The sequence below is a fragment of the Mustelus asterias genome, chromosome 7, assembly GCF_964213995.1.
Source record: "Mustelus asterias chromosome 7, sMusAst1.hap1.1, whole genome shotgun sequence".
NCBI lineage: Eukaryota > Metazoa > Chordata > Chondrichthyes > Carcharhiniformes > Triakidae > Mustelus > Mustelus asterias.
The window spans coordinates 20,131,286-20,154,808 of NC_135807.1; the positions used below are offsets into that span (position 1 = coordinate 20,131,286).

At 47.9% G+C, this 23,523-nt stretch overlaps 1 protein-coding gene across 1 annotated transcript in view; it reads left to right on the forward strand.

Annotated features, from left to right (window-relative positions):
* The window catches only part of chrac1 (chromatin accessibility complex subunit 1), an 8,737-nt gene extending 433 nt beyond the window's left edge, over window positions 1-8,304 (forward strand). The window contains exons 2-3 of the mRNA XM_078215789.1: window positions 5,015-5,143; window positions 7,757-8,304. Coding sequence (XP_078071915.1) covers window positions 5,015-5,143; window positions 7,757-7,911 — 284 coding nt within the window. The 3' untranslated portion in view covers window positions 7,912-8,304. The remainder of the gene's footprint in view (window positions 1-5,014; window positions 5,144-7,756) is intronic.
* The last annotated feature ends 15,219 nt before the right edge of the window (window positions 8,305-23,523 follow it).

Here is a 23,523-nt window from a genome sequence, read left to right on the forward strand (position 1 = left end):
GGAGTCGGGGGAGGGGAGGGGGGAGTCGGGGGGGAGGGGAGGGGGGAGTCGGGGGGGGAGGGGAGGGAGTCGGGGGAGGGGAGGGGGGGGAGTCGGGGGGAGGGGAGGGGGGGGAGTCGGGGGGAGGGGAGGGGGGGGGAGTCGGGGGGAGGGGAGGGGGGGGGAGTCGGGGGGAGGGGAGGGGGGGGAGTCGGGGGGAGGGGGGGAGGGGGGGAGTCGGGGGGAGTCGGGAGGGGGGGGAGTCGGAGGGGGGGGGAGTCGGGTGGAGGGGAGGGGGGGAGTCGAGGGGGTCGGGGGGAGGGGAGGGGGGAGTCGGGGGGTGGGGAGTCGGGGGAGGGGGGAGTCGGGGGAGGGGAGAGTCGGGGGGAGGGGGAGGGGAGTCGGGGGGGAGAGGGGAGTCGGGGGGGGAGGGGGAGTCGGGGGGGAGAGGGGAGTTGGGGGGGGGGAGAGGGGAGTCGGGGTCGGGGGGGGAGGGGAGTCGGGGTCGGGGGGGGAGGGGAGTGGGGGGGAGTCGGGGTCGGGGGGGAGGGGAGGCGGGGGGGGGAAGAGAGGTGGGGGGGGGGAGGGGAGTCGGGGGGAGGGGAGTCGGGGAGGGGGCGGAGGGGAATCGGGGGCGGAGGGGAGTCGGGGGGGAGGGGAGTGTGGGGGGGGGAGGGGAGTCGGGGGGAGGGGAGTCGAGTCGGGGGGAGTCGAGTCGGGGGGAGTCGAATCGGGGGGAGGGGAGGGGAGGGTAGTCGGGGGGGGGGAGGGTAGTCGGGGGGGAGGGTAGTCGGGGGTAGGGGAGTCTGGGGGGGGAGGGGAGAGTCGGGGGGGGGGAAGAGAGTCGGGGGGGGAAGGGAGTCGGGGGGGGGGAGGGGAGGGGAGTCGGGGGGGGGGGGGAGGGGAGTCGGGGGGAGGGGAGTCGGGGGGCGGGAGGGGTGTCGGGGGGAGAGGGGGAGGGGAGTCGGGGTGGGGAGGGGAGTCGGGGGGGAGGAGTCGTTGGGGGGGGAGGAGGAGTCGGGGGGGGAGGGGGGGAGAGTCGGGGGGGAGGGGGGAGAGTCGGGGAGGGGGGAGTCGGGGGGGGGAGGGGAGGGGGGGAGTCGGGGGGAGGGGAGGGGGGGAGTCGGGGGGAGGGGGGAGTCGGGGGGAGGGGAGGGGGGGAGTCGGGGGGAGGGGAGGGGGGGAGTCGGGGGGAGGGGAGGGGGGGAGTCGGGGGGAGGGGAGGGGGGAGTCGGGGGAAGGGGAGGGGGGGGAGTCGGGGGAAGGGGAGGGGGGGGAGTCGGGGGGAGGGGAGGGGGGAGAGTCGGGGGGAGGGGGGGAGAGTCGGGGGGAGGGGGGGGAGAGTCGGGGGGAGGGGGGGGAGAGTCAGGGGGAGGGGGGGAGAGTCGGGGGGAGGGGCGTGTCGGGGGGAGGGGAGGGGGTGGAGTCGGGGGGAGGGGGCGTGTCGGGGGGAGGGGAGGGGGTGGAGTCGGGGGGAGGGGAGGGGGTGGAGTCGGGGGGAGGGGGCGTGTCGGGGGGAGGGGAGGGGGTGGAGTCGGGGGGAGGGGGAGGGGGGGGAGTCGGGGGGAGGGGGGAGTCGGGGGGAGGGGAGGGGGGGAGTCGGGGGGAGGGGAGGGGGGGGAGTCGGGGGGAGGGGAGGGGGGAGTCGAGGGGAGGGGGGGAGTCGGGGGGAGGGGAGGGAGTCGGGGGGAGTGGGGGGAGTCGGGGGGAGGGGAGGGGGGGGAGGGGGGGGGGGAGTCAGGGAGGGGGAGTCAGGGGGGGGAGTCGGGGGTCGGGGGGTCGGGGGGGGGAGGCGGGGAGTCGGGGGGAGGGGGGTCGGGGGGGAGTCGAGGGGGTGGGGAGTCGGGGGGAGGGGAGTCGGGGGGGGAGGGGGAGGGGGAGGGGAGTCGGGGGGGAGAGGGGAGTCGCGGGGGGGGAGGGGAGTCGGGGAGTTGGGGGGGGAGGGGAGTTGGGGGGGGAGGGGAGTTGGGGGGGGAGGGGAGTTGGGGGGGGAGGGGAGGGGAGTGGGGGAGGGGAGTGGAGGGGGGAGGGGAGTGGGGGGGGGAGTGGAGGGGGGTCGGGGGAGAGTCGGGGTCGGGGGGGAGAGTCGGGGGGGGAAGAGAGGTGGGGGGGGAGGGGAGTGGGGGGGGAGTGGGAGGGGAGTCGGGGGGAGGGGAGGGGGGGAGGGGAGTCGGGTGGGGGAGGGGAGTCGGGGGGGAGGGGAGTCGGGGGGGAGGGGAGTCGGGGGGAGGGGAGTCGAGTCGGGGGGAGGGGAGTCGGGGGGGGAGGGTAGTCGGGAGGAGGGTAGTCGGGGGGGAGGGGAGTCGTGGGGGGGGAGGGGAGAGTCGGGGGGGGGAAGAGAGTCGGGGGGGGGGAAGGGAGTCGGGGGGGGGGGAAGGGAGTCGGGGGGGGGGGAAGGGAGTCGGGGGGGGGAGGGGAGTGGGAGGGGAGGGGAGTCGGGGGGGGAGGGGAGAGGGGAGGGGAGTCGGGGGGGGGGAGGGGAGGGGAGTCGGGGGGGAGGGGAGTCGGGGGGAGGGGAGTCGGGGGGCGGGAGGGGTGTCAGGAGGGGGAGGGGAGTCGGGGGGAGGGGAGTCGGGGGGAGGGGAGTCGGGGGGCCGGAGGGGTGTCAGGGGGGGAGAGGGGGAGGGGAGTCGGGGTGGGGAGGGGAGTCGGGGGGGAGGAGTCGTTGGGGGGGGAGGAGGAGTCGGGGGGAGGAGGAGTCGGGGGGAGGGGAGAGTCGGGGGGGGGGGAGAGTCGGGGGAGGGGGGAGTCGGGCGGGAGGGGGCAGTCGGGGGGAGGGGAGTCGGGGGGGAGGGGAGTCAGTGGAGTCGGGGGGGAGGGGAGTCAGTGGAGTCGGGGGGAGGGGAGTCAGTGGAGTCGGGGGGGAGGGGAGTCAGTGGAGTCGGGGGGGAGGGGAGTCAGTGGAGTCGGGGGGAGGGGAGTCAGTGGAGTCGGGGGGAGGGGAGTCAGTGGAGTCGGGGGGGAGGGGAGTCAGTGGAGTCGGGGGAGGGGAGTCAGTGGAGTCGGGGGGAGGGGAGTCAGTGGAGTCGGGGGGGAGGGGAGTCAGTGGAGTCGGGGGAGAGGGGAGTCAGTGGAGTCGGGGGAGAGGGGAGTCAGTGGAGTCGGGGGGGAGGGGAGTCAGTGGAGTCGGGGGGGAGGGGAGTCAGTGGAGTCGGGGGGGAGGGGAGTCAGTGGAGTCGGGGGGAGGGGAGTCAGTGGAGTCGGGGGGAGTGGAGTCGGGGGGAGTGGAGTCGGGGGAGGGGGGGAGCGGAGTCGGGGGAGGGGGGGAGCGGAGTTGTGGAGGGGCGGGGGGAGAGCGGAGTTGTGGTGGGGCGGGGGGAGAGCGGAGTCGAGGGGGGAAGAGCGAAGTCGTTGGGGTGGTGTGGGGAGGTGGTCGCAGGGATTCTCCAGAGGTTTGCTGAATGTTCCCGGACCATGAAGCCTCAGTGGTTTATGTTGTCACATGTCAAGTTTTGTAATCACTAAAGGTATGCTAATATTTTTGTTTGTTGTTAAATACACTTTGTTTGATAAAAGCTTCCTCGTGGGTCACTTGAATCAAACCTGGAGTGAAACACCGTATTCTCACCCCAATGGCAAATTCAAATGTAAAAACTTACGGTCTTGGCTAACTTCATAAAACACCTTGGAGTTTCTGGCCTGGTACAGTTACTGGACAGTGATGTGAATGAAGAAAGTGAGCAGGTCTTAACAGGGGGAGAGAGTGAGTGAGACGTGGTGGGGGGAAGGAGGGTGGATTTGGGGATCAAAAACAGAAAATGCTGAAAAATCTGACAAAGGGTCATCCAGACTCAAAATGTTGGCTCTATTCTCCCTCCACAGATGCTGTCAGACCTGCTGAGATGTTCCAGCATTTTCTGTTTCAGATTTCCAGCATCTACAGTATTTTGTCTTTAACTTAGGGATGGAGGGGGGGCGAGTTTAAGGGAAGTGATCAGGGAGGGGTGAGTGAGCAGAGTGCATGAGCTGGGAAATGGAGTTGAGACTGTCGTGATCTGACTGAATGGTGACGCAAACCCGAGGGGCTGTGCTGCTGTTCCCTGCCCGCACTCCTATTTCTTTCATTTGTATTATTCATCTTGAGCTCTGAGCAACCATGAGATTCCAGCTTCTTTATCCTGTCAGCATACCTGGAAAAGCATGACTGGTTTCCTGAAATTGGAATTGAAGCAACACTAATCTGAAGGCTGCTTTGCGGCACAGTGGTTAGCACTGCTGCCTCATGGCGCCAGGGCCCCAGGTTCGATTCTTGGCTTGGGTCACTGTCTGTGTGGAGTTTACACATTCTCCCCATGTCTGTGTGGGTTTCCTCCGGTTTCCTCCCACAGTCCAAGGATGTGCAGGTTAGGTGGATTGGCCATGCCAAATTGCCCCTTAGTATCAGGGGGACTAGCTAGGGTAAATGCATAGGGCTATGAGGATAGGGCCTAGTGGGATTGTGGTTGGTGTTGACTGAATGGGCCAAACGGCCGCCTCCTGCACTGTAAGGATTCTATGATTCTAAGTTGAACGGGGCTGCATTGTTGTTACTTTTGAGCCTTGCAAGCTTTTCGTTTGGATTAGATTTTTAAAAGATCTAATCCAAGTCCACACAACTGGTTAAAATTTGTATTCCAGTAATTGCCTGTGTTCACGTTCTATTGCTGTTGCTGAGATTAGGATTTCTTATGTTGGGAATACTAATTTGAACCTCCCTGTAAAGTTGGACAGTGGTGTGGTTATTTGTAAATTTCCACCCTGAGTGGAGTAAATCAGTCACAAATGTGGGAGAGCTGCATTGTGCTGGTTTCTCTTTACAGCTGTCAAAAGTACAGGCACCATCTTCAAAGCAGCATGGCTGCAAACCTCCTGATAGGTGCCACCGACAGGTGATTTTCCCACCATCAGTAAAACAGACAATCAGTTGATGGCAACAGGATAGATACTGTGCATTTCTGCATTTTCCTCACACGTGTATGGGCTTAAAAGAATGACAGTGTTGTAAACCACCCTGGCAGGAAATCTGTTGCATATGAACCGCTTTTTGTGATTACATTTCAGGAATTATTTGTGCAGCATCTTGCCACATGTGCGTACAAGAGCAGCAATTCAGAAAAGAAGGAGCTGACCTACAATGACCTGGCTGACTGTGTGGAGAACTCTGAAACATTCCAGTTCCTGGCTGGTGTGTATATCCCCACTAACTGTTATGTGAAAATTAATGTGTCCCTTTTCACCCAGAATCTGAGTCGAAGGGTGGCGGTGTGCAGTGGACAACATCACCAACGTAGAAAAACTCATACAAGGGAGCTCTCAAACTGGGTTCTGCAGAACAGGCTGATCCATACAACTTGAGTTTCAAGCTGATCCCAGCTCGTCAAGTCAGAGGTTGGCTTCTGCAGAACTCAACCTCTGACTGAATGAGCTGGAACAGCACAAAACTCAAATTTCGAGATCGGGGTGAGCCCACACAGGATGGCGAGAGGTGGCCGGTAGCGAGTGCCGCAATGGCAAGAGTGGAGCCGGCAAGTGGGAGCGGGGTCTGCGCGGGGGAGTGAGGCAACAATGGGTAGCGGTGGCGAGAGCTGGGTCGCTGAGAGGGTGCGGTGGCGAGAGCGAGGTCGGCGAGGAAGAGCAGTGACAAGATTTGATTTATTATTGTCACATGTATTAACATACAGTGAAAAGTATTGTTTCCTGCACGCTGTACGGACAAAGCATACCGTTCATAGAGAAGGAGAGGGTGTAGAATGTAGTGTTACAGTCATAGCTCGGGTGTAGAGAAAGATCAACTTAATGCAAGGTAAGCCCATTCAAAAATCTGACAGCAGCAGGGAAGAAGCTGTTCTTGAGTTGGTTGGTATGTGTCCTCAGACTTTTGTATGTTTTTTCTGACGCAAGAAGGTGGAAGAGAGAATGTCCGGGGAGCGTGGAGTCCTTAATTATGCTGGCTGCTTTTCCGAAGCTGTGGGAAATGTAGACAGAGTCAGTGCATGGGAGGCTGGTTTGCGTGATGGATTGGGCTGCATTCATGACCTTTTGTAGTTTCTTGCGGTCTTAGGCAGAGCAGGAGCCATACCAAGCTGTGATACAGCCAGAAAGAATGCCTTCTATGGTGCATTGTGAAAGTTGTTGCTGACATGCCAAATTTTCTTAGCCTTCTGAGAAAGTAGAGGTGTTGGTGAGCTTTCTTAACTATAATGTTGACACAGGAGAACCAGGACAGGTTGTTGGTTATCTGGACACCTAAAAATTTGAAGCTCTCGACCCTTTCTACTTTGTCCCCGTTGATGTAGACAGGGGCATGTTCTCCTCTGCACTTCCTGAAGTCGATGACAATCTCTTTCATTTTGCTGACATTGAGGGAGAGATGATTATTGCCGCACCAGATTCTCTATCTCATTCCTGTACTCTGCCTTGTCATTGTTTGAGATAGGTCCCAGTACAGTGGTGTCGTCAGCAAACTTGAAAATCGAATTGGAGGGGAATTTGGTCACACAGTCATAGGTGTATAAGGAGTATAGTAGGGGGCTGAGGACGCAGCCTTGTAGGGCACCGGTGTTGAGGATGATCATGGACCAGGTGTTGTTGCCTATCCTTACTGATTGTGGTCTGTGAGTTAGGAAGTTCAGGATCCAGTCGCAGAGGGAGGAGCTGAGGCCCACGCCATAGAGTTTGGAGATGGGTTTTGTGGGAATAATAGTGTTGAAGGCTGAACTGTAGTCAATAAATAGGAGTCTGACATAAGTGTCTGTGAGGGGGAGTGGTGCTGAGAATGGGGCTGCAAAAGGGTGCAGTGGCGAGAGCGGGACCAGCGAGAGCAAGGTCATGAGGGGAAACGGTGGCGGGAGTGGGGCTGGCAAGCGGTGAATGACGTGTGAGGAACAAAGGGATCTTGGAGTACTTATACAGCAATCAATAAGATTTATCACGTTAGCAAAATCATAATAAAAGCAAACCAAATGCAAGGTTTTACATTGATTGAGATAGTAGGCGAGTTATTCTAAATCTGTAGTGAAGCTTGTAGACCACACAGTAGTGTGTGTCAGTTCTGGTCATATTACGAAAAGGCTGAAAAAGAATTGGGATGGGTGCAGAGAAGATGTAAAGATGATGTGAGAGTCTACGTATCAGGAATGAATTGACAGCCTGGGTCTCTTTTTCTCTTTATTTTTAAAAAAGGAAGAGTTGAAAGATGGCCCAATAGGTCTAGAAAATAATGTAAGGTTTTGCTTGAGTGGATGCAGAGAACATGTCCTCTTGTGACGAAAGTGTAAAACCAACAATATAAGTTTTTCAAATAGGGAATTCAGTTGAAGCCTCAGAAGTAGAACTGAGATGATATTCTTTGGGTCGGTTACAATGGCTTGAGAATGCTGAATGGCTCATTCTCCCGATTTCGGCCAGTTTATGTTGTTGCTTTTAAGACTACACTTCTTGCCCATCCCTCAGGCCTGGTGATAGTTTTTACAGCTGCCTGGGCTGTTGCTTCAGAGTCAGCCACCAAAGTCTGACAGAGGAGTCGCATGTAGAGACATCTGGTTACGGTTGGCAGGTTTCTGTTATAAAAATTATTAGTGAACCAGTTTAATTTTATTTCACAGTTCAGCAGTATCGTGGTCACTTTAAAACAAAAATTGAGTCAATGGAAAGAATTAAGTGTGTAAAATCCATCATCAGGTTTGGTATTGCTACCAAAGGCTCATTTCAGCCCTTGTACTGGTACAAAGTCCCACTCTTTACCTCAGAACTTAATATAAAGTACATCCGTTTTAACCATGCAGTAATATTCTTACAGATATCTTGCCGAAGAAGATCTTGGCAAGCGAATACCTCCGGATGCTGGAGGAGGAGAAGGAGGGAGGTGGTGGAGATGGGGAGGGTGATGATGATGAAAATGACGAGGATGATGAGGAGGATGACGATGAGGAGGATGAAGAAAACGAGTCCTAAAGGAAATTGAGAAAGTGCCTTTTCACTGTACCAGCGTCTTGCTGACGATCGTCCAAAGACTTTCAGTGGGCAGCAAGAAGAAAACACAAAGCCTTAAGACTATTGTGTATTTGGGATAAGTCAGCACAACTTGCATATGCACAACTCGTAAATTCCATAAAATAAACTACTGTGAAGAACTGAACAATGATCGAATAGGAAGTCTGGAGTTAGTGTTAACAGTTCCGTCAGTTCAATGATCGGAAACCGCTGTATTTTTTTGAAAAGATCAGTTTTTTTCCTTCCTGGTTGTGTTATTGGTAAATAACAGAACAAACTTGGTATAATATTGTGTATATATGTGAAATATACTTTTGTATGTTTGGAAAAATAAAGAGACAAGTATGTCACGAGGCTGAGTTCATTTAATTACCATAAAAGCGAGTTCGAGGAGGGGTGTGTTTGTTAGCAGAAATATGTTCACTTTTATAGCTTTTAATGTTAAGTAGGGTAGATTCAGTGCAGAGCGCAATCTAAACTATTCAAAATCAGTCAAACTTTGTAAATATTTATTCATTTGCAAGCAAACTCCAGGACCCATGATCAGAAATCGCACAAAGCCCTTCCCCCAGCTCTCTAGAAATGTAATTACAGGCAGCCATGATCACAGTGAATGGTGGTGCAGGCTCAAAGGACCCTTTTTCCTCCTTGATACACTTCTTAAAACCAACCTCTTTGACCAAGCTTTTGGTTAGCTAATCTAGTATCACCTTATGTGGCTTGACCTCATGATTTGTTTTACAATGCTGCCTGTGAAGTTTCTTGGGACGTTATCAGCTGTACTCGGGGAGGACACCTCGGAGGGCTCATACAGGGAGGCAATATGGGTAGAGCTCAGGAATAGGAAAGTTGTAGTCACAATGTTGGGGGTTTACTATAGGCCACCCAACTGCCAGTGGGAGATTAAGGAACAGATATGTAGGCAGATTTTGGCACGGTGTAAAAGTAACAGGGTTGTTGTGAGAGATTTTAATTTCCCCTTTGTTGACTTGGGACTCAGTGCTAGGGGTGTGGATGGGGCAGAGTTTGTAAGGAGCATCCAGGAGGGCTTCCTGAAACAGTATGTAGATATTCCAACTAGGGAAGGGGCCATACTGGACCTGATATTGGGGAATGAGTCCGGCCAGGTGGTCGATGTTTCAGTAGGGGAGCAGTTCAGGAACAGTGACCACAATTCAGTAAGCTTTAAGGTACTGATGGATAAAGATGTGTAGTCCTCAAGTTAAGGTGCTAAATTGGGGGAAGGCTAATTACAACAATATTAGGCAGGAACTGAAGAATGTAGATTGGGGGCAGATGTTTGAGGGCAAATCAACATCTGGCATGTGGGAGGCGTTCAAGTGTAAGTTGACAGGGATTCAGGACTAGCACATTCCTGTAAGGATGAAGGATAAGTATGACAAGTTTTGGGAACCTTGGATAACGAGAGATATTGTGAGCCTAGTCAAAGAGAAAAAGGAAGCATTTGTCAAAGCTAGGAGGCTGGGAACACACGAAGCAAGTGTGAAATACAAGGAAAGTAGAAAGAAACTTGAGTAAGAACGGCTAAAAGGGGTCATGAAAAAGCATTGGCCAGCAGGATTAAGGAAAATCCCAAGGCTTTTTATACATATATAAAGAGCAAGAGGGTAGCCAGGGAGAGGGTTGGCCCACTCAAGGACAGGGGAGGGAATCTATGCGTGGAGCCAGAGGAAATGGGCGAGGTATTAAATATGTACTTTGTGTCAGTATTCACCAAAGAGAAGGATGATGAGTGGGAAAGGATGTGTAGATAGTTTGAGTCATGTTGAGATCAAGAAGGAGGAGGTATTGGGTTCTTCAGAAACATTAAGGTAGACCAGTCCCCAGGGCCTGATGGGATATACCCCAGAATACTGAGAGAGGCAAGGGAGGAAATTGCTGAGGTCTTGAGAGAAATCTTTGCATCCTCACTGACTACAGGGGAGGTCCCAGAGGATTGGAGAATAGCCAACGTTGTTCCTTTGTTTAAGAAGGGTAGCAAGAATAATCCAGGTAATTACAGGCCGGTGAGCCTTACATCAGTGGTAGGGAAACTGTTGGAGAGGATTCTTCGAGACAGGATTTATTCCCACTTGGAAATAAGTGGACGTATTAGTGAGAGGCAACATGGGGACTTTTACCATTTTGAGTCTAAGTGCCGGATCTGGGCGTCAAATAGATCCGTGCCTGGAATCCTCTTTCCAGCACGCCCATACACGCTTTGCCGGCTCCGGCCCAATCCACGCTGTGTGCGGGGCTTAGCGCTGGCGGACCGATCGGAGCTCTGAACTGTGCATGCGCAGTTCAAAAAAAATCTGACAGCGTGCCCGGGCGCGGAAAAAAAAAGCAGAAAGCGGAGAGAGCGGCTCTCTGACGGTCATCCTCTGGTCGGGGTGAGAGGGGGTATGATGTCTCATCCCCTGGGGGGAGTGGGAGGGGAGGGGGTGTGATGTCTCATCCTCGCGGGGGGGGGGGGGGGGTGTGACCGATCATCCCCGGGGGCGGGGGGGGGGGGGGGGGGGGGTTGTGACGTCTCATCCGCTGGGCGGGGGGGTTCTGCTGCCTGTCTGTGGCCGATCACTCCTGGCACCATCACTGGTACACTACCAGCCAGAGCCATCTCTCTCGCACCTGCAGGGAAGAGTAATCTGTGGCTGGCAGTGTACCAGTGATGGTGCCAGGAGGGATCGGCCGCAGACAGGCAGCGGAACTCCCCTGACCAGAAGATGATACGTCACACCCCCTCTCCTTCCTCCCCCCCCCCCCCAGGGGATGATCAGTCACACCTCCTCTCCTCCCCGCCACCCCCCCCCCCCCCCCCAGGATGATACGTCACACCCCCTCTCCAGCCCCGACCAGAGGAGGAGCTGGGTCAGAGAGCCGCTGCAGTCTCTGACCCCGCTCTTCGGAAGCTGCAGCGGTGATTTCAGACTTTTATTTTGCAGGTCAGTAACAGCGCGGACGCGGATTGGGCCGGAAGACGGTAAAGTGGGATTTGGTGGTAGAGTTGGGCGCGCAGTTCATTAAGTCGATTTAAATGCATGCAAATGCATTTAAATCGTCGGGCTGCCTGATTCGGGCGTGACCCGGACCCGCACCCGAATCGGGTGTCAGTAAAGCGCGATCTGCTCGGATTTGGGTGCAGATTGCGTTAAAGGCCCGATGCCCAACTTTACCGTGATTTCGGGCACGAGGTTTTGGTAAAATCAGGCCCATGGTTTTGTGAAGGGGAGGTCGTGTCTCACGAACTTGATTGAGTTTTTCGAGGAAGTGACAAGGATGATTGATGAGGGTAGGGTAGTGGATGTTGTCTTCGTGGACTTCAGTAAGGCATTTGACAAGGTTCCTCATGGCAGACTGGTGCAGAAGGTGAAGTCGCATGCGATCAGAGGTGAGCTGGCAAGCTGGATACAAAACTGGCTTGGTCAAAGAAGACAGAGGATAGCAGTAGAAGGGTGCATTTCTGAATGGAGGGCTGTGACAAGTGGCGTTCCTCCGGGATCAGTGCTGGGACCTTTGCTCCTTGTAATATATATAAATGGCTTGGAGGAAAATGTAACTGGATTGATTAGTAAGTTTGCAGACAGCACAAAGGTTGGTGGATTTGCGGATAGCGATGAGGACCATCAGAGGATACAGCAGGATACAGATCAGTTGGAGACTTGGGCGGAGAGATGGCAGATGGAGTTCAATCCGGACAAATGTGAGGTAATGCATTTTGGAAGGTCTAATACAGATAGGAAATATACAGTAAATGGCAGAACCCTTAAGAGTATTGATAGGCAGAGGGATCTGGGTGTATAGGTACACAGGTCACTGAAAGTGGCAATGCAGGTGGAGAAGGTAGTCAAGAAGGCATACGGCATGCTTGCCTTCATCAGGGGGGTATTGAGTTTAAAAATTGGCAAGTCATGTTGGTCGCCACACTACCAGAAGGATGTGGAGGCTTTGGAGAGGGTACAGAAAAGATTTACCAGGATGTTGCCTGGCATAGAGGGCATTAGCTATGAGGAGGAGTTGGAGAAACTTGATTTGTTCTCACTGGAGCAACGGCGGTTGAGGGGCAACCTGATAGAAGTCTACAAGATTATGAGAGGCATGGACAGAGTGGATAGTCAGAAGCTTTTCCCCAAGGGTGGAAGAGTCAATTACAAGGGGGCACAAGGTGCGAGGGGCAAGGTTTAAAGGAGATGTACGAGGCAGATTTTTTTACACAGAGAGTAGTGGGTGCCTGGAACACGTTGGCGGGGGAGATAGTGGAAGCGGATATGGTAGTGACTTTTAAGGAGCGTTTTGACAAGTGCGTGAATAGGATGGGAATAGAGGGATATGGTCCCCGGACGGGTAGGGGGTTTTAGTTAAGTCAGGCAGTATAGTCGGTGCAGGCTTGGAGGGCCGAAGAGCCTGTTCCTGTGCTGCAATTTTCTTTGTTCTTTGTTTTGTTACGTTAAAGGGTGTCAGTTGGTAGCACTCGCACCTGAGTCACAGGTTTGTCGGTTCAAGTCTCATTCCAAGACCTGAGCACAGAGGTCAAAGCTGGCACTCCAATGCTGGACTGTTAGAGGTGCTGTCATTTGGTTTAGATATTAAACTAACGCTCAGATGGACTTAAAAGATCCCATGACACTATTTTGTATCATAAAATTACAAAAGGGCAGAGGTTCAAGGTGAGAAGGGGAATGTTTAAGGGAGATGCGCTGGGGAAGTTTTTCATTCAGAGAGTGGAGTGCCTGGAACGCACCGCCAGAGGAGGTGGTGGAAGCAGGCACATTAGCAATGTTTAAGAGCCATCTGGATGGGTACGTGAATAGGGAGGAACTAGAAGGACTTGGACTGAGTAAGAGCAGAAGGTTTTTCTTTAGTTAGGGCGTCATATCGGCACAATTTTGGAGGGCCGAAGGACCTGTTCCTATGCTGTACTTTTCTTTGTTCACAGTAAGTGGTGAAGGCTGCACCCAAAAGGTGAGGAAAATCTCACTAAAGAGATAGTATAGAAATTATTTATTTATTAGTGCCACAAGTAGGCTTACATTAACACTGCAATGAAGTTACTGTGAAAATCCCCTAGTCGCCACACTCCGGTATCTGTTCGGGTATACTGAGGGAGAACTTAACATGGCCAATGCACCTAACCAGCAAGTCTTTTGGACTGGGAGGAACTGGAGCACCCAGAGGAAGTCACGCAGACACAGGGAGAACATGCAAACTCCACACACACACACTGACCCAAACCAGGAATCAAGTCCCTGGCGCTGTGAGGTAGCAGTGCTAACTACTGTGCCGCCCCCAAACCCTGCTAATGCCTACGGCCAGGTTTGGATGGGAGATTGACAGCACATGAAACATGGTTGTTCAGATCTCCTCGGCTTCATGCCACAGAGGAGTGGATGACTTGATATCCATCTTGATTTCTGGCTGAACCAACCCTGCTCTTCATTGAAACTGAATCATAATGTTTGTCAGGAACTAATAGAGTTGGAACATCTTTTTATTTTTATGTATGTAGTACAATATAAAAATAGGAAAAAGTCAGCGATTAACATTACTGAAAAGTTGGCAAATCGTGGTCTGGATGGAATGCATCCTAGTTTGTGGCAAGCAGCAAAAGCTGAAGAGATCACAATTGCCACCACAAAAAGTGACAATTTTCCAATCCTCACTGGATAGTGTAGTGCTGAAGGATTGCTCATGTTATTCCAGCAAAGCACGTGAGGTAGTGTGAGCAGGTGGGGAAGAGACTGGGAAATTATTCACCAGTCAACCCAATCAGTTGTGCTGAAGTTATTGGAAATGATTATCAGACAAATAAATTAATTTGGAAAGGTATGGGTTAATCAAGGTGAGCCAGAATGTACTGTGAAAGGCAAATTGTGTCCGACTAACTGATGTGAACTCTTTTAATGAGGTAACGAGGTAGACTAAGCTTCATTATATGACTGTGCTAAGATAAATCAGTTACAATAGTCCTGAAACCTTGACTGAGTTATGATTGATCGGGGTTATAGTGCTGATTAATCAGCTTTAATAATGTAGCAGTTTAAACACGGAGATTTTGTAATATACTGTAATGCCGGCACATGGCTGTCTACATCTGACAAAGGCATTATGAACTCCAGTAACCCCTGCGAGCCTGGAGCGAGAGTCCTTGGTACAGCCAATGCTAATCGCGTTGTATCAGTGGAAATGAATAGCTTTGTGTAAAATGAATATTGTATCAGTGGAAGTGAATAGGCTTTTTGTACAACATGAATAGGACTCTGTTCAGTCACACAGGTGTCTTATCAACTTGAAGTCAAAATTTAAAACCAATCAAATTAGGCTAGTAACAGTCAGCCAATTATCAGGCCAGTTTGGCTCTGACTATGAGATGGTGTGAAGGTCAGAAAGGAGTTAAAAACGTAGCGGTGTTTATTATTTCATATATTTTAGAGGTATAAATTTTAGTTTAAGAAATTAAAGTGTTAAATGTAGGATAAGTGAGAAAACCTGATTTTGGGATTGGTAAACACGCGAACATATTTGCCATCCCAAGGATAACCCTGGAAACAGCACGGTGCCACAGTGGTTAGCACTGCTGCCTCATAGTGCCAGGGACCTGAGGTTCAATTCCCGGCTTGGGTCACTGCCTGTGTGGAGTTTGCACGTTCTCCCCATATCTGCGTGGGTTTCCTCCGGGTGCTCCGGTTTCCTCCCACAGCCTGAAAGACATGCTGGTTAGATGCACTGGCTGTGCTAAATTCTCCCTCAGTGTACCCGAACAGGCGCTGGAGTGTGGCAACTAGGGGATTTTCACAGTAACTTCTTTGCAGTGCTAGTGTAAACCTATTTGAGACACTAATAAATAAACCTAACCCATATTTACTCTAGTGGTCAGAGATGCGTAGGTTTCAGGGGTAAAACTCATAATTCAAGGTTCTGAATTCTTAAGTGAGAACAATGGGGTCCTCACCTATGCCTGACCAAATAAGTAAGAGCAACCGGTATTTGTAAATCAAGTAAAATTTATTAAGCAATATGTCACATATACTTAAAATCAATGAAGACAACATAGAAGTTTCTTTATCCTCAAGGCTTAGGATTCCTCGTATGCTGCCAACACAGGCAATGCATTTCTTCTCTTTCTGTAGATGAACTATGCTGCAGAACCACACCACAGGACCAGTGGTGAAACTGCCAAAGAAGACTACATTTCTAAATCTTATCCCTAACTCTGACTGTTCCTTGCCCCTTTTTAGGAAATAGTCCAAATGGCCTTGTTTCATTGGTTAGGGGCAAGGGTCCTACATCTGTAATCAGAGCTATGCAAGACAGACAAATGTCCACATCTTATTTTCTTAAGGCCCCAGAGCTTATATTCTATGGTGAACAAATTGCATCCTTTCAAATAGAGTGGTTCTGCAAACCCATTACATCCCCTTTTCAAGAATACAAATTGTTGTAAACAACTCACATAACACAGGTTCTATTCCCATGGATACCAAGGAAATTAATAGATGTCCTAGCATAATGTCAGGAATGTCTTTTTAAAGTAAAGGTCTTACAGAAATGGTTAATAGGTTTTAGGCTCCTTGATCTATTTAAAATGCACGGATCCCATTTATAGACAAGGGTGCCACATTAACACTTGGGGAATAGAGGAATACAGGCGGTCGGTCTAGATAGGACGTGATCGGCGCAGGCTTGGAGGACCAAAGGGCCTGTTCCTGTGCTGTTCTTTGTTAAGTTCAAGCTACTGAGGTCAAACCTTTTGCTTATTTAGCTCAAGCCAACAAAGTCTTGAATCTCTGTGTAATTAGAACAAATACAATTGCTTGAACCCAGACCTTTTAAAGCAGCTTTCAGGTTATGTAATCAATCAAGAACAGTTTAGCGCAAACAGCTGCCTGCCCGTTCCCAAGCTGCCTCAACTGTTAATTGTCTGATTTGCAGAAAGTCAAACTGTACTGTTTAAAATGTGGCTAAGATTTTAAAAATCCAATATTACTACAAACCAATACCAAATCCTTGAAATTAGCATCATCAAAATTTCAAAGTGCAAAAACTAAACGGGCTACTTTTCTTTGATTCTTGGTAGATTTGAAATGTCTACAGCAATCGTCAGGAGTTTAAATTAATTGTGTAGCTTTCAGTTAAAGCAGCTAAGAGCAACTTTGTAAACAAGGGGAATTTCTTGGTGAAACCAGTAAATCGGAGAATTGCCCTGACTTCATCAGTAATTTATTCACATGGGTCTCAGAATCAAAGGTTTGTTTTCAAGGATAAAAGCTAAATAATGTAAATTCCTGTTTGGAACATCCCAGGTATGCCATGGAGGCGGGCTGGGGGTGATTAGGGAGTTTCCAATTTATTCACCTGTGTGTTTGCTCACAGAAACAGACACTTGGCAGTTTAGTTTAGGAACAGAGACAGTTGCAGCTTAGAGTCAACGTTAGTGAGGCCTGCACCTTAAGCAGGGAAAATAGTAACTTTATTGTTCACCACACAGAATATAGGTAGGATCTCAAGTTTATTTAGGAGACAAAGTTCTTGAGGGAAGAGAGGCTGGAGTATATGCATGGCTTGGAGCTAGAAGTTGTTTACAGTATCTCTCAGTAAAAACAAGCAGTTAGCTTGGAGCATGCAGAGGCCTAAGCTTGAGGTGAGTTGATGTTTTGAAGAAAAGTTGGATGATTGCTTGGCCAAAAGTTAATGGAAGGATCTCTTTATTTCATGCCTCAGAGAACAGCTGGAACATCAAGGAGAAAGTATAGTGAATTCCAAAGAGATGTGGCATATTTGGTAAATTCCAAAAGAAGTGAATATATTCTAGATCGTAACAAGAGTGCATTTGTTTAATTTTGTTCTACATAGTCAAGTTTATCATTGCTTAAAAACATGAAATCTTGTGTTTCAATTTCTATCCATCAAATCACTGGGCATTTGAATTTCTCTAAGCGTTTTTGTAAAACCTTGCTGCACAGAAGCCAGAGAAAACCCGAGAGGGTAAACCTACATGTTGAGGAGCTAAGAGCTTCTCCACATGCCATGAAAGACCAAGGTCAGAGTGGAGACTGTGACCTTGACTACAACCAAAACTCATTCAGAGAACATAATTGAAAGAGCTCTAAAATCACTGTACAATATAATTTTACTGTCCAATAGATTCTCTGGAATTGCTGTCCAAGTATCCTGTTGCTTTAATTTATTTTAGTCTTGTCAGATCAAGGGTAAATGGTGAATCCATCTTCATAACAGAGAAGATTGATCATGATCGTGCAGTGGAGATATATATATATTATATATAGGAAGGAATAGGAAAATGCCACACAGGCTTGAGAAAATGAATGAAGAGGGAAGAGGATATATGGGTACATAATTGGGGCTTGAATGACAGGAAACAGAGGGTGATATTGATGGATTTTTTAAAGGGCAGGAGGTGGTATGCAATGATGCTCCTCAGGTTTTGGGGTTCTTTACTCTTTTCAATTTTTAGGAACAAACATAGCCTCGGTGCTGGGACATCTGCTGATTGTAGTATGTATAAATGATCTGGAGGAAAACGTGAATGGTCTGATTAGTCAGCTTGTGGAGATTGGTGGAGTTGCTGATAGTGCCGGGGATTGTCAAAGGATACAGATTGGAGACTTGGGCACAGAAATGGCAGATAGAATTTAATCCGGACAAATGCGAGGTGATGCATTTTGGAGGATCAAATTTAGGTGTGAATTAAACTGTGAATGGCAGAACCTTTCGGAACTTTAACATAGAGGGATCTGGGCGTGCAGGTCCACAGTTCCTGAAAAGTGTCAACACAGGTGGCCAAGGTGATTAAGAACACATATGGCATGCTTGCCTTCATCAGCCGGGGCACTGAGTACAAGAATTGGAAAATCATGTTGCACCTATATAAAATCTTGGTTAGGCCGCATTTGGAGTATTGCATGCAGTTCTGGTCACCACATTATCAGAAGGATGTGGAAGCTTAGAAGAGAGTACAAAGGTGGTTCACCAGGATGTTGCCTGGTCTTGAGGGTGTTGGCTAGGAGAGGTTGAATAAACTAGAATTGTTTCCACTGGAAAGACGGAGGCTGAGGGGGAAACCTGATAGAGGTCTACAAAATTATGAGGCATAGACAAGGTGGATAGTCAGAGGCTTTTTCCAAGAGTGCAAGTGTCAATTACAAGGGGGCACAGGTTGCAGGTGAGAGAGAAAAAGTTTAAGGGAGGTGTGTGGGAAAGGTTTTCCACGCAGAAAGTGGTGGGTGCGTGGAACGCGCTGCCAGAGGTGGTGGTGGATGCAGAGATATTAGCAACATTTAAAAGGCATTTGGATGGGTACATGAACGAGGAGGGAATAGAGGATACGGACTAAGGGCAGAAGGTTTTTCTTTAGTTTAGTTAGGGCATCGTGATCTGCACAGGCTTGGAGGGCTGAAGGGCCTGTTCCTGTGCTGTACTTTTCTTTGGTTTTTTTTGTACAAACTTATGAAGCTTGCAGATAATATGAAATTTGTCAATGGAAACCATGATGAAGATAGTTGTGGACCTCAGTAACAGGAAGGATGGTGAATTGGGGAGAAACAAATAGGGATTTCAATACCACGAAGTGGGATGTGATGCATGGCATAATAATGAAAAGTGTGGATGAGCAGAAACACCTTGACATTCATGTACTTGAATTCAGAAAGGTGGCAGGGCAAGTTGATAAGGTGGTTAAAAAGGCATATTGGTTATTTGGGTCTATAATCAGAGGCATAAAATATGAAGCAAGATCATTTTGTCGCTAGTTAGGCTTCAGTTCAAATGTTGTGGACAATTCTGGGCACCATACTTCAGAATAGATATAGACAGAGAAGTGACCTAAATAGAGGTTTTCAAGATGGTCAGAAGTTTTAATAGCGAAAAGAAAAACTATTTCCTCTGTTATGAGAGTCAATACAGTAAGAAGTCTCACAACGCCAGGTTAAAGTCCAACAGGTTTATTTGGTAGCACAAGCTTTCGGAGTGTCGCTCTTTCTTCAGGTGACTCACCTGAAGGAGTGACACTCCAAAAGCTTGTGCTACCAAATAAAGCTGCTGGACTTTAACCTGGTGTTGTTTTTTCCTCTTACTGTGCTTACCCCAGTCCAACACTGGCATCTCCACATGAGAGTCAATAACCAGAGGTTATAGTTTTTAAAAATCTAGAGGGAAGATGAGAACTATTTTCATGGAGATGTTGAGACTGGAATGCTCCACCCAAAGAAATGGTGGAAACTGATTCTGCAATTGCCAGCCCTGCAAACAAGGTCTCAGCAGAGAACGTCACACAATCAGAAAGGGACAACTTCATGTGTAGTACATGTGACACACTTTGTCTTTCTGAATATGCTTAATCGACCATCAAAAGTCGTCCAACAGATGATCTCATGTAACCTCACCAAATCCTAAGGCTGCATTCACATCAGCTCCTCTTTCTGATGGAAGGATACCAATCAACATAATAAACAAACTACAATGAGGTCTTAAAAGGATATGTCCTTGCTACTAAATCTGCTGGAGCATCTCCAATATCTTATTAGGAAACTTGAAGCCAATTAAAATTTCTGGAGAAAATTTGTTGTCAGGAGATCAAAATGAAAACAATCCTGTTCCTTCATTATTTTAAAAACCTTGGATCAAATTAGCTCCAAGTCTACCCTCTTCTCTAAAGTCGAGACCAAACACATTGATCCTACATGGATAGCTAGTGTTCAAGACACTTTAAAATGTTATATAACTGCCATTAAAAATGGTACAAATTCAGACTATTTTGGAATAAGTGTGAGACGTTCCACGTGAGATAAATTTGACTAAATGCAGAAAATTCAACTGCTGTGATCACCATATCCTCCAAACGCGTAGTGATTGTATCAAATTGGGTTTCCCGTCTCACCAGATTAAAAGCCCCATTACAAGGTATGCATATGTGGGGGAGTTTTACACTCTGGAGCATGCAGATCAGCAATTTAATATGCAAAGCAGAAACCAAAGTCAAGTACAAGATGGATTGCAGGATAGTGACAGGGCATTGGGTCTATTTTTCATTCTACACAAAACCTTGAGTTCATCCCACATTATATATGGAGCAGTTTCAAACACAGGACAAATTTTTCCTTAGGGGGAATATAAAGCTATAATGCTAATGACTGAAATTAAGGTCTGGGGTAATGAGAGAGCATACACAAAGAAACTAATTTACCACCACTTGTAAGCAACTAGTTAAAGATACAGAAGTTTATTTGATAAGAAAATGATCATACCATACTGCTAGTCAAAAAAATTGATATCTTAGATTCACAAATTCATATATGATACTTATACATCATATCTGGTCAAGAGTTTACAGCATAGTTATTCAGCTCATTAAAAAATATTGACTGAAAAAGGAATGGACAAATTTAACCTACAGTTAAGTATTTACACAGCATTAGTAAAACAAACTGCAAGCAATGCAAATCCTCATTGCCCCAGGAGTGTAAACTGCTCATTTAAGCGTAAATGGACCACAAACACTAGGTTAGGTAACAAACCTTATTTGTGCTGGTTAAAAAGGTTTAAAAAACGATTTGCATTCAGGATCAAAAACTACCCTATATTAAAACATGTAAGCATGAGGAAAAATTTACTGGAAGTCCACTTTTGTGCCCAATTCTACCAGTGCCCAAAAAAAGGAAACAAGCCAACAGCTTAATATGCAGTAGTTACAGAAGGTAGACGAGTTTGTGCAATTCAAAAATAACAAAAAACAAAAACAGCAAAAGAATACTCAAAACTTTTTCAATGCAGCATATGTCAGGCTTTTGAGGTACTTGAAAATATTTTAAATCCTCTTTTGCCTTAAGGATTTACAAGTAGCATTTTTTTTTTCTCTCTTCAAAACCATTGTCCAGATCACCTCGTTTTTCCGCAGTTTTTCTGTTAACAGCCGTCATATGGCGTAAGCGACTGCTGAGAAAGTGCAACAATACTGATCATTCTATGCAGCATAAATAACGATGCTTTACAATTTTTCAAAATATATTAAGTTTTCAACCTATTTTGTTCATTTAAGCAGTTTATGTACAATATGGTCATACACTGCTATTTAAGCCCGTCAGCAGATTTTTGACATGCAATGGGATGATTACACAAGGCACAAAGAACAAAATAAAGCACTATAATCAACTTGAGGAAAATAGAATTGTTTGCCTAACTTTGCACCGTTTCAAAATTAATTTCAAACCAACTAAAAAATGTATGTTTTAGAAATGCTCATTTTGGTCTTCTTTGTTATACTTTGAACCAGGGAAATACATGATTTCTTAATTATAGTTGTTGCAGCAACCAACTAATATATTGAGGTAGGTCCAGATTGGGATGGGATAGGGTTGGTGTGAGGTGGGGCGGGGGGGGGGGGGGGGGGGGGGGCAGGGTTGGGAAACAAAAGAACTGTAAGCGAGGGCCAGGTACCTCTCAGCTGCCAGTGCCTCTTCCCCAAACTTAAAAATAGGAATCATTCCCCCAGCCGGCGAGAAAACACTTGACTGAAAATGGCCTATCTGCTTTTGAGGCAGAAGGAATGGGTCATGGTGACCTTGACACAGATGAAAAATGCAAGTTTTCTCTTGTTCCCTTCTTGTGCAGTGTGAGGATAACATATATTAAAGCCATTTACCAAGTGTTAAATACAGAATTCCGATTCACATTTCTATAAAAGTACAGGCCAAATAAATATAAAGGGAGACCAATCGAAGTGTATATAATGTTGCACAGCCACCTTGGCACCAAATTCACTTTCCGTTCCCTCACAGAAGAAATAAATCCAAAAAAAAATCACAAATCATAATTTTACTTCAGGAACTGAAGTAAATACTTCAGCAAATGGAACAGTCTGTGAAACATCATTACTACTTTAAATGGCCTTACATTTTGTTTTCCAATATTTAAACAATGTTTTGGGAGGTTTATTCTAATCAGAGGCAAACAGAAGACAGTTGACACATTTCAGATTATTTCTGAATTTCAGTTATTTCCAAAGCACCTTTTTTTTTGCATGACAGCTTGATGGAAAGTATGCTTCTTGCATTAGTTTCTTCCCCCCTTTTTAAGTGCCCCACTGACACATTACGGACAAGCTGCTTACTATGGTTTGACTGCTCAGTCTCTTTTTTTTAAATAAAAAGACATGATATTTACTGAACAGCAGAGTGGAGGTTTTAGCTGACATCTCTGCTACTACACAATCCGATTTGTCTTGCATCGACCTACGGATTTTAAAGCTTTAAAAAGGTGGAAATGTTAGATCAATAACTTGATGTTAAAGTTCACAAACCAAAAAAAAACTGGCAGCACTGTGGTTCTGAACAGAGCAGAAAGCACAAGATCGAGACCTATCTGCAAGACCACCAGTTTCTCACAAATGACAACCAGTAAAAACCCAATATAAAATTATTCAGCTACAATGAATAGAAATCACAGCAAGGTCAAAGAAGAAGTCACAATAATGTGCATTAATATTGGTAATACAACAGAAGGTTGTTTACATTTTACACAGTATAAGCCATGGGAAGTTCAAGTGAACTTTCCCCTGTATCGTCCAAGTGGATTTTTTCCACTTCTCTCCAGTTAGTGAATGATCTGTTACCATTCCCTCTCCAGAGCACAGTATACAATTCAGCTGAGCCCAAATGATCACCGAAGCTTATTTCCACAGATAACATTCAGAAGGATTTGCCTTCTTGGAAAGTAGCTCGGATTAAATAGATTTTTTTCACTGAAGCATCAAAATGGTACAAAAGTACAGGATCAGATAAATGAAAGTCAAATTTACAGGATTATAATTTAGCTGCTGTTAATTTTCCACTTACAATTATAACTGTTGCAACATTACGTTAACCTCAAAGTTTAAACCTTGGAAATTACGAAAAATACTTTATGCAGTTTTTAAATAACCAGCCCATATTGCTAACATCCTTGGGTGTTTTCATTGTCAACACTGGGTTTTGACTGGAGGCTAACTTAAAATTTATGAAAAAAGAAAGAGTACATCTACTTGGCTTCCAACATTAAGTACTTCTAAAAACTAGTACATATTCTTTTGGTAGATATGACTGGACAAAAGCACAAAGTAATTCTCTCAGCCACATAAAGGATCCAGCTTATTTTTAGCACCACTGTGACAAATGGTAAAGGCTTGTGGAAAGTGCAGTATAAGTATGTTTTACACATTGCTTGATTGGTATTTTAAATTATAACTACGCCATGCAGTGGAGCCACTGAAGCTATAATTGCAATTTACAAAGATATCGCTCATAAAACAAACAGGGCCCATCCTGCTGGGCTCATGAATTTTGAGAACTAAAAGGTGATTTTTTTTTCAAGAAAGGCCACACAGGCTGATATTGTCCTTAATATAAAGACTCTCACACGAGAGACAGTATGTAATGCATGCGAAAATAGCAACTTAACTATCTTTCAGATGCCCATTTTTTTATACCTCCGAGGTCTCTACGTTTCTTCAGTGTCACTGCCAAGAGATGGCAGGCGGTTTACGTGAAGCACAACTAAAAAAGAAAATTCTGCAACCAACTGATT